Consider the following 10,569-nt stretch of genomic DNA (forward strand, 5'->3'; position numbering starts at 1 on the left):
GTTCCGCCGAATCACCTCGAAGACTAGAGGGATGAAGGAAGCAGACACACTACGGCTTGTCCAAGCTTTCATCATCTCTCGCATCAATTACGCCATCCCGTATGCGATCCTCTGCAAAAGCGACGTAACCAAACTTGATACACTCATTCGGAAAGCATATAAACAAGCACTTGGTCTCCCCGTTAGCACGGCAACGGACAGACTTCTCAAACTGGGAGTACACAACAACGAGGAGGAGCTCATAGAGGCTGCTTGGTCGCCTTGGATAAAATACCCCAGAAGAACAAGGCAGTTCTTCCATGAACATACCTACAACGATAAGGCAAAACATCTATGTGGCTCCCATTCCACGGAATATGCACCCTCAGTTTCACCAAGGAAGACGTGCGGCGAGAGCACAGGCATTAGATATAGTCCATGGATCAAATTCCAAAACTGGGTACACGGACGCCGCCGACTACGCTCGTATGGATACGATGACAGCGGCCGTCACCACATGCACCGAGCATGTCGCCAGTTCACTGATTCTCAAGCAGCATGCCGAAGCTACATACGCGGATGAATATCAAGACCAGCTGCAAGAATCCTTCTCCAGCGACCCCCTCAACGCAAGATCAGTCTGGTTTGGGCACCTGCCCACTCGCCCCTTCGCGGCAATGTCATGGCCCACACGACAGCCTGAGAATTAGCCTACCGGGCACCGCGAGACGACTGACTTCAAGCGACTCATCCCCTAGTAACATACCAAAGCATCACACAGCACTACAAGCTTAGTCGGCAACAATATCCTCCTGCCCACCCGTCACTCACCAAAAAACAGGAACATAACCTGAGGCTTCTGCAGACAAACACGTTCCCACACCTATCTAAACTTCACGCCATCAACCCCACCCTCTACAGCGCGACATGCTCACACTGCGGTGAGATCTGTACCCTCTACCACATGGTTTGGGCCCGCCAGAAAAACCCAAATATTCACCCAATTCCCAACCCTTCTTATGAGCAGTGTGAGAGAGAACTGGCCAGCTCCAGCAGCGAAACTCACCTTCGGCTGGTGGAACATGCGGAGAAGGCAGCAAGCTCCAACGGGATCCTGAAATGAGGAATGCGACCACGTGCTCCCCACCCCCCTTTTTTTGCAAAATAAATTTACTCTCTCTCTCTCTCTCTCTCTCTCTCTGGCTTTGCTGATTTGTCAACAGATTGAAAAAAGGCACAAGACTTGATCAACTGTTCCATGTGCTTGCTCATGCCAGGCCACCAGTATTTTTCTTGGAGCGGTTGTTTTGCACGCGTGTTGTCTGGGTGTGATTCAGGGGCGATACCCAGAAGTCTGCTCACCAACAAAGAAGGCGACATGAACTGTTCCCCTCGGAGCAACAGGTCATTCATCACTGACAGTTCGTCCCGAACCCTGTAGAAAGGCGTCGCTTCTGGAGGCAGCGTCTTGGCTGATGGCCACCTGGACGTTCTCCACTGCATCACTAGGCAAAGTACTGTATCCTGCGCAGTTGCGGTTACGAATTCCTCGTGAGTTAAACATGAAGAACCAAAGCAAGCAGCATCTTCCGGCTCCGGACGGGCTCCATACTTCTCTTGCGGTAAAAGGAAAAGGGCATCTGCGACAGTGTTTTCAGTGTCCTTCTTGTATTCAATTGTGTAGTTGTATGCCAGCAGTCTGGCATGCCATCTGGTAATCCTGAAAGGCTGACGGCCCCCTCCATTTGCACCGAGCACCGTCACCAGTGCCTGATGTTCTGAACGTTACGTGAAGTGCCTGCCCCAAAGGTACCTCTTCCAATGCTCACATGCCGACATGCAGGCTAGTGCTTCCAGTTTGCCTACCTAGTACTTGGCTTCAGCTGGTGTTGGGCGCCTTAATGCAGAAGCGATTGTATGAAAGTCATCACTCTTCTGTTGCTGGAGTACAGCTCCTATGCCAACGTCAGAAGCATCTGTTGTAACCGCTATTTCAAGACCAGGGTCAAAAAGCTGTAAGCAGTTACTTGCCAAGAGAAGCTTCAGCTGGTCAAAACAGGCTTGCCTTTCCGGCGTCAAAGTGAAACCTACTCCCTTCCGTAAGAGCTGTCGTAGAGGCTCAACGAGTTCAGCATAGTGCGGTATGATGTTTGCATAATACCCAAGCATGCCAAGGAAAGAGCGCAACGTTGCCACATTTGGGGAGGCTGGAACTGTCTGGATGGCCTCTACATTGCTCAAGAGTGGGCGAACTCCTCCTTCGTTCACTCTGCGACCGAACATGTCAAGCTCCTTCACTCCAAAAATGCATTTGTCATTCAGTTTTAGCCCAGCATGGGCAATGCACTTCAAAACCTGCCGAAGGCAGGCGTCATGATCTTCTTTTGTGCACCCAAACTCCATAATGTCGTCAATGTAGCACAGAGTATTTCTGAAGCCTTGCAAGATTGTAGTCAACATTTTCTGGAAAGCAGCTGGTGCTAAAGCGAGTATAAAAACAGACACGCTTTTACCTGTACAGCCCATGCTCTGTGATGAAAGCAGTCAGGTCCCTGCTGTCTGGGTTAAGAGTCATTTGATGGTAGGCCGAGGCCAAATCCAGTCTTGAAAAGAACTTTGCACAATGCAGCTTGTATTGCAACTCGTCTGTGTGGGGCAAGGGAAATGAATCAACAATGATTGCATTGTTAAGTTCCCGCAGGTCTACACACGTCCTAATTTTCCCGATATTTTTCTTTGTTACAACTATTGGGGAGACCCAAGGGGAACTGTCAATTTTCTCAATCACATCTGCCTGTTCTAGCTGATCCAGTTCAACTTCCACAGAGTCCTTCAAGGAGCCATGAAGAGAAAATGCAAGTTGGTTTTATTCGTAAGATTTTGTGTTTTATAGTGCCCCCAGCGCTTGTCCGGATACAAACGGTGCTTTATTCACTGAGAAATTAAACAATTTAGGTTAAAATTTTGATTCTCCCGCTCAATCGTGCGTTTTCGTGGTCCCAAATGTCATCACACGAACCAACCGCTTTGCAGCCTAGAGTACCTTCATTCACGCATCCGCCGTACAGGGTAGAGACACGTATACGCTGCCACCGCCATTTTCGGTTGCTCGCTCGCCGCCGAAGCAAGTCATTGTGTCAAAACCGCGCTAAAATTATCGCCGCAATGCGGTTTACTGAAGAAGTTTGAATCATATTGTCTGTTTCGCGTTGCTAGGTCTCGTGGGAAACGAAAAGAATAACGCGTTGAGCCCGTTGCCCAATTGCGGCGGCACGGGACCGTTCAAAGTTTGTCTCCACCCTGTACAGCGCTGTTGGTTTGTTCCCGCATTTCTTTACGTTCCGTAACCTAGATGGCGCCACCATACCGTGGCAAGCGTTTGGTTTGTTTTTGCCCGCATTTAAACCTGGCTTGTTTTTGTTCTGGGAGAAAATATTCGTTCCCTGAAACAGTGCTCGCTCGACAAATGGGGTCACGTAAGACACCGTTGCTTGCGTCAATCGGCCAGTGTCGTCTGAGACAACCCCAAGCCCCGTAGTGCTGTGCAGCTAAACCAAGCATGCTGTGCGCAGTACGAACAGCAGAACGCATCAGTACTTCTATGTTTACATGTCCTTTCGTAACTTCCACTGTTTGTCCCATCATTCTTATTGCTTTGTAAAGAATGTGCCCTATATTTAAGCGCAAATCGCTCGTTCGTCTAGTTTGTAAGCTCCACCTAATTTTCGTCTGCTTCTGCCAGCCTGCGCCAATCGCAGAGCTATGTGACATCATAGGTTCTGTTGCGGGAAATGAGCTGGTGGGTCGCATGACCATTCCCGTTTTTCCTAAATATGTAGCTTATTTGAGCGAAGTTTACGTTAAAAGTGGTGTCAGTATGATTCTAACGAGACAATCTTTTGAATGAACCAAACTTGTGTTTTCTCTTCATGGCTCCTTTCACCCCAACCGGCAAGCGTCGTAATTTAGCGCTTACAGGAGCAACATCCTTGCGTATCTTGACTTTATGCACGAAGCCCTTTGCACGACCCCAATTTCCATCAAACAGGTGAGAGAACTGGGATAGCAGATCAGGAGGGAGCCCTTCCGGTTTCAAAGAAGTGTGGAAGCAGCTCAGTGACTTAGCATTTATCTGTAGTTGCAGTGGTGTGTGGATGTCGTCGATTCCCAGGAGATTTGTGCCTTGTGGTACCACGTGGAAAAGAAGTTGAGCATGACGGTTCCGATACTGGACTGGAGTGGCGAAGCACCCTTGAATGTTTATTTTTTCTTCGTGAAAAATCGACCAATTTTACCGATGTTGGCTAGAGTGGGGGTGGAGTCTTCTCGCTACGACAGACTCTCTCGAAATGACCTACCTTGCCACAATTGTCGCAGGTCTTGTTCCTTGCTTTGCAAATTCTAGAATTGGCTACGTGTTTCGCAGAGGCGCGGCAAAAGCAAATCCTACTATTTTGTCCCGACGCGGCACGCTCGGCTGGCCCTGGCGCCAAACGCTTATCCACTTTTTGCACGTACCCTGCAGGGCTAGCTGATAACAACTGCTTGGAATATTTTGCAGCTTCTTCTATACTTCGAGCAATTGTGAGGGCCCTGTCAAATGTCAATGAGGAGCCTTCCAAAAGTAGCCGCTCCCAAAGTACGGGGTTACTCGTCTTTGCGACGAGTTGGTCGCGTATGGACTCGTCGGCCTTGTCATTAAAGGCGCAGGCAAGTGAAAGTTCTCGCAGCGAAGAAACGAATATGTCCGTGGTCTCATCCGGCAACTGAACGCGTTGACCAAACCGCTGGCGTTCAATGACAACGTTAGTACTTGCTGAGTAGTACGCCTCGAGCGTCTGTAGAGCAGCCTTGAATTCGTCGTCGTCCTCCGTAGATTGCTTCTCTGGTAGCGTGTAGTAAATTCGTTGTCCCTCGACCCTTACACAATGTAGAAAGAGCGCCTTGCAGTGTGCTGGCAGGTACACGTCGTTTGCCGACGCTACGAGGTAGTTCTCGAACAGCCGACACCATTGCGTCCATGATATGGCGGGCTTTCCCGGTGTCGGTCGAAACTGCGGTGGCGGCGTCAGTGCCATCGAAAAAGATTGTAGTATGCCGTACTTGAGTACTGACGTGCCGTTCCGCCCGAAGCCGAAAAGGGTTACCTCGTCGCCATTATGTTGTATATCAAGCGCAACGAGTCACCATACGTAGCATAGAGATGCAGACGCCACCTTGTACCCACTGAAAAAAGAGCGTTTATTGTTGTTACATGCTATTTAAAACCGGGCTGCGCTTACTGATGATGATACTGGAAATTGTCCACCTTAGCACTGTACGACACCTGGTGGCATAAACAGAACTACATTACAAAACACAACATCCCCTCCTCCCAAAAGCGGCAGCACACCGTCCCACAACACAACATCTACGTTTTAAATAACAGGTACTGCCGCGAAGGGTACCAACGGCGATAGGGGGTCTGTCCTCGGGGCACCATGATAGCAGGACGTAGAAGATGACGAAGAACAATAGCGGACCTTGAGGAATCAGCGATGGGGAACCTCTTGCTAAAGGACGTGGCCGACCCACGGACAGGGATGACCCCACGAGAGGAGAGGCTTGTCCGGGACAGCTGGCGAAACTTCACCCGAAAGAACCCCGACTTCGGAGTTATTGTCTTCCGGCGGATGTTTCGCAAGTACCCCGAGTACCAGAAGCTCTTTGAGCGTTTTAAGCATGCGGATCTGGAGACGCTTCCCAGCAACCCCAAGTTCAAGGCGCACGCCTGCGTGGTGGGCTTCCAGCTTTCGGCCATCGTTGAGAGCCTGGACGATCCCGATGTGGTTTCTGAGCTAATCCACAGGAATTCCGTCAACCATACGAAGCACGCCGGAGTCCGACCCCCTAACTTCGAGGGTTTCTTCTCCGCCGTCCTTGAAGAGATGGAGGCAAGGAACAGGAGTTATATGACCCCACCCGTCGTAGCTGCCTGGGTGAAGTTTTTCGAGGTGAGGGTGGCTTTGTCGTAAAATGTCCAGTAAATATATGCGGGAACAATTTTTTTTTTCATAAGCTGGGTTTGAGGAAAACGTAGAAAATTTCGCATAGTGCAGTTAGTGGACTATCGCTTAAAAACAGATGCACTCTTCATGAGCGTGTGTTAAGAAAAGTAAGCAAGAGTGACATTTTTTCTGGCTGATGCTGATGTTCACGACCCCCTCAAAAACTCTTTGTTTTAAATGTAGGAAAAGGTGTTAACCAAATGTTTGTGTGAGAAGCTACATTTATACCAATTTATGTCAGAAGAGCTGTTCCATGGTGTGGTAAGAAGCTATTACAGAATCAGTGCGGCCCTAGTGGGCGGGAGAGTTCAAGGCATTCTGTTTTACGGGCAGATATTACGCTTCCCGTTGGTACTTCCCTTCGCCTAGGCGCGTTGGTTTTAATTTACCTGCTGTAAAGCACCACAGCTTTTTTTATGAAGGACACAGTTACGCTCGCTAATATGCCTGTGCTTTTGCAGAAATTTGGGTGAGGTTTTCGTTTGTTCTAATGGGACACCATTCCTGGTAATTTGCAACGCTACACCCTGTTAGAAAAATTTGTTCACACAGAGCTATCGCGAAAGTGGCTCTTGCAAAGTTTTGATCTTTGTGAGTTTAAGGTGTTTTCTCAGAGTGACACCAAACATAGTGCTTCGTATGGCAGATGTTCTCAGGCTATAACTGAACTTCTTCCTTACATTCACATGCAGTTCATGAACACCATCACAAGAAGAGTTTACGACCAGGCGGATGCGACGATTTCGAGTTCAACAATGAAAACAGCCTACAAGCCTCCTTTTCTCCAGCAGTACCAGGACGTGGGACACACGAAGTCTTCTGCTCACTCCAAGGACTTCAAAGGCGACAAGCCAGCCGCCGATGTGAAGAGCCAAGGCAGCGCAAAATCTGAGTCGGCTTCCAGGTCAGGGGGCCAATCACACGGTCTGGCGACACCGCTAGGGATACAGAGTAATATACCAACTCCGCTGAGAAGCAAATCCAAAGCAGCGCCGCTCCGGAATTCCCGAACCACAAATACCAAAAAGCATTGAGTTCCACAAGAATGTCCTGGAACTGTGTCAGAAATCGTGCAAGACGTTTTTGGTGGTTTACGCATTTGAAATTAGGAATTAAGACCGATGTTTTGTCGCCTTTACGTGGTTAGCTTTATGGAGTATGAATAAAGAATTTCTGTATTTTAACCTATTGTCCCACGTGGCGTCCACCTATATACAGCTAATAGGACTTTTGGCTGGGCACGAAGGGCTTGCCAGGGTGGGACAGTAAACACTCTGCCTCAAAAAAGGTTTTAACGGGGGAACAGAACGGCCGACGTTTAACACTTAATGAACCTAGGTTCATGAGCGATAGGGAAGGGCATGCCCGAGGTTCAGTGAAAGCTCCACTTCCCTCGCGATTTCGCAGTCTGTCGTCTAGCTGTACCTTCTTGGTGATAATATTGTGCCTTTCACTCGAGCTTGCAGCAGCCACTCCTTCATTACCTACAAGCGCCTTTCTACATAATCATGGGTCTGCCGTCATCATCAGTAGCGCCTGGCCTCAGCAGGCAGGACGAGGAACGTCAGAGAAATACCATGTCTACTTTCATCTAGTTTATTCGCGTAGTATGAAATAAAACGCTTTTTCGCACATCTTCTCGCATAGTTCACACTATTCGCTTAAAAATTCTAATTTAATCATAAACTTGTTCTTCAAACAATTTTTTTTTTCAATCATAGCTTGGCAAAGCGGCCTCCTTAGCCATCAAAACCTCCAGATCCTGGCCGATCCATCAAGTGAGTATGTCCAACACAGAAAGCAACAACTGCAACAACGACAGCGGCTTCTGGTCTTCTCGGCCGCAGCATGAGGTGGCTCCTCGATTCCGTCCTCCAGCTGCCATCGTATAACATAGGCAAATAAATTTTGAACCTGCCGAAAAACTATGTCGGCGCCTACATGAATTTGTTACACGGACGCCGTCAGCATGGAGCCCCGCTTCACCATACCGTTTCTCCCCTTGCAGCCTTCTAGAGGCGCTTCCCCCCAGCCAGGTTCCTCAAAATGTAAGCGCACTTTGGCATTCTCACTTTTGTCTCACCGGCTGAGCACTGCCACATTAGCACTGTCTTACCTACGGTCCCCTACGGTGTGGGCTCCTAGATAATGGCGAGCGGCCGTACGACGTCTGTCATGACTACGTGAACGCGATCGTCGTCATAAGTCTATCCCACCACAATCACGTCATGGCGCCCCTGGTCACTGTCCCCAAGCACGCCGTAACGCACTTTAGCATGGTAAAAACGCTAACCGCCTTGCAGAATCCCTGTGCTCTAGCTTTAACCCTAGGGCGGAGTAACATTGCACCACCACCCAGCTTCACCAAAAGCCCCCCGTAAACCTGCGGCCGCTGAAAGCAGGTTGCGCCAAGCTACTCGACTCCTCGTGATCGCACCACTACACCGAATACCGCGGCCTTCCCACCACCTCCGCCGTTCTACCTCAAGAACCACGAGGTGTGGCTTTGCCTCACAGAGTGCTTCCTCAGAGCCGCGCTTTTTAAGCCCTTGGTTGCGGCCTCCGTACGCAGAAAATTACAAAGAAATACGGAACACACGTACACCCGTAGCGGATTGGCAAGTAATGGGCCTTAAGAATGATTAATGTTTAAGAATGAATAATGATTAATAATGAAAGATCATGTAATCTCAAGCGAGAATTGTCTAAAAAATTCGGACGTTGAGGTTGGAACAAAAACTTTACTTTATGAGCAGAAGGAGACTAAAAGCTAGCAGGACAAGCGCCGAGTCTTAGATGAGTATCCAGGGCTGAGCGTGGGCTTGCGCCATATGACGGGCTCGCAAAACCAAAACAATACCCACGTAGGGGATTGGACAGGAATCGGGAATAACATGGACTAATGCACCACCTCCACAAAAGTATAAATAAGAAACTACGGTATATGAACGAACAAAGCGCATATAATTACAAGCGAGAGTTAGTAAATAATTCGGAAGTAGAGGGTTTGATAAATTAATTTAGTTTTTGAACTTAAAAAAGAAAGGAAGCTCACACAAACGTACGCAACGTTTACGACAATCAAGACCGCTTAGGTTCACGATTGCAGCCGATTTGACTCTTCCTCACTTCCACAATGACCTTTACTCGAAGAAGCAAATCGACGCATAAATAAACTAGGCGCCCGCCGCGGCTGTATGCACCCTATCACGTGTCCCTGTGTTGAGCAGGTGCCGTATTTCTCACCCCACCTTCACAGCCGAGTGAGTAAGCTGTTTGACTTTCCGGTAATAACTGACCATAATATCCACCGCAACCTGACGGCATTGTTTCCGAATTATATTAGGTATTCTGTGAAGAATAGAGCCTTGTATAAGCCGCAGCCTTGGAAAACATCAAACTCACAAGACTGCTACCACCTTGAAAGTAAGTACTACCACCCACAGCAGTAATTTGGTGCTCATATCCGAAAACTCCTCCCAATGTCGGCACGCGATGTCATTGCCCGCATCCTGACCCCATGTCTCGAGACAGCCCTCAGTAGTGGCGTGGGCCCTCCCTCCATCCCTAGACATATGCGTTAAGGTTAGGAACCATGAACACCAAGCTGCCCCGCATTCCAACTGTCTGTGAGGATTCAGAGTCGGAAATTAAACCCTTAACTGTCTAACAACCCGACCTGAAAAAGGCCATCAACCAGGTAGAACCCGCCATCGTCCACCACTGCAAAGTCTTCGTCGAGCGCTCCCCCTCCGTTGAAGGCCTGCACAACTTCGTCTTCTTGCTCCTCTGGGTGATTTCATTCTCGCCAGCAGCACGGTGTGCTTCCTAATAATACGTGTCGTCTGCAGCGTGCATATCTGCTTTGGTAAGCTCATACGCCATGTGCGTGGCACAGAGTTGGAGATAGTCCTTCCGCCCCCAATTTTATGAGTGCAGGTAGTTGCCCTAGCAACGCGGAGCGAGTGACGTTGGGAGCAAAAAATAGTCATTTTGTCGGCGACGCTGTTTGCTCAAACGCTGACTGGGAAGTGCGCTTAGTATTTTTTTTCTTTTTATTTTGCAAGCCCACACGCAAACCTTGATTCGTATTACTGACTACGCACCTGCCCTGCGAGTTTTATTTTCCAGTTCAAAGAGTTCATTTTTTGTTGCTATTCTAAATCTGAATCTTCCACCAATCCTAGCTTTTTTTACGAATTCCTTTCACGGGTACGTTCCTCATTCAAATGCTTAAGTTTTAAATTTACAGTATTCGTGTACGGCCCGCATTAGTCCTGCTTACGCTCGATTTGTAGCCGATTCTCCATGCGGGTACCTGGGCTCGGCATTTACGTTATATTTTTCTGTATGTAAAGTGTGCACTCAAAAGCCTCAACAGCACCACTGTTAAAATAGGATTAACAGTGACGTTAAGTAAAACGTTAATCGCATCATCAGGCTAATCTTGTGGTGCTCTATTCGTTATGCAGGCATGTGTTATAAAGAAAATTAATATCAAAGGTACTACACCATTTTTTAAATCCCACCTCTTAAGCGCCAG

General features: G+C 48.5%; 1 protein-coding gene across 1 annotated transcript; it reads left to right on the forward strand.

The window, feature by feature from the left end:
- The first annotated feature begins 5,516 nt into the window (after positions 1-5,516).
- LOC144140023 (cytoglobin-1-like) lies at positions 5,517-8,042 on the forward strand. The gene is made up of 3 exons (XM_077672236.1): positions 5,517-5,972; positions 6,719-6,902; positions 8,035-8,042. The coding sequence occupies exons 1-3, from the start codon at positions 5,517-5,519 to the stop codon at positions 8,040-8,042; spliced, it is 648 nt and encodes a 215-aa protein (XP_077528362.1).
- Positions 8,043-10,569: the final 2,527 nt, after the last annotated feature.

This window comes from Haemaphysalis longicornis, unplaced genomic scaffold, assembly GCF_048455015.1.
Source record: "Haemaphysalis longicornis isolate Haplotype H1 unplaced genomic scaffold, Haemaphysalis longicornis Haplotype H1 scaffold_5, whole genome shotgun sequence".
Taxonomy (NCBI): Eukaryota; Metazoa; Arthropoda; class Arachnida; order Ixodida; family Ixodidae; genus Haemaphysalis; species Haemaphysalis longicornis.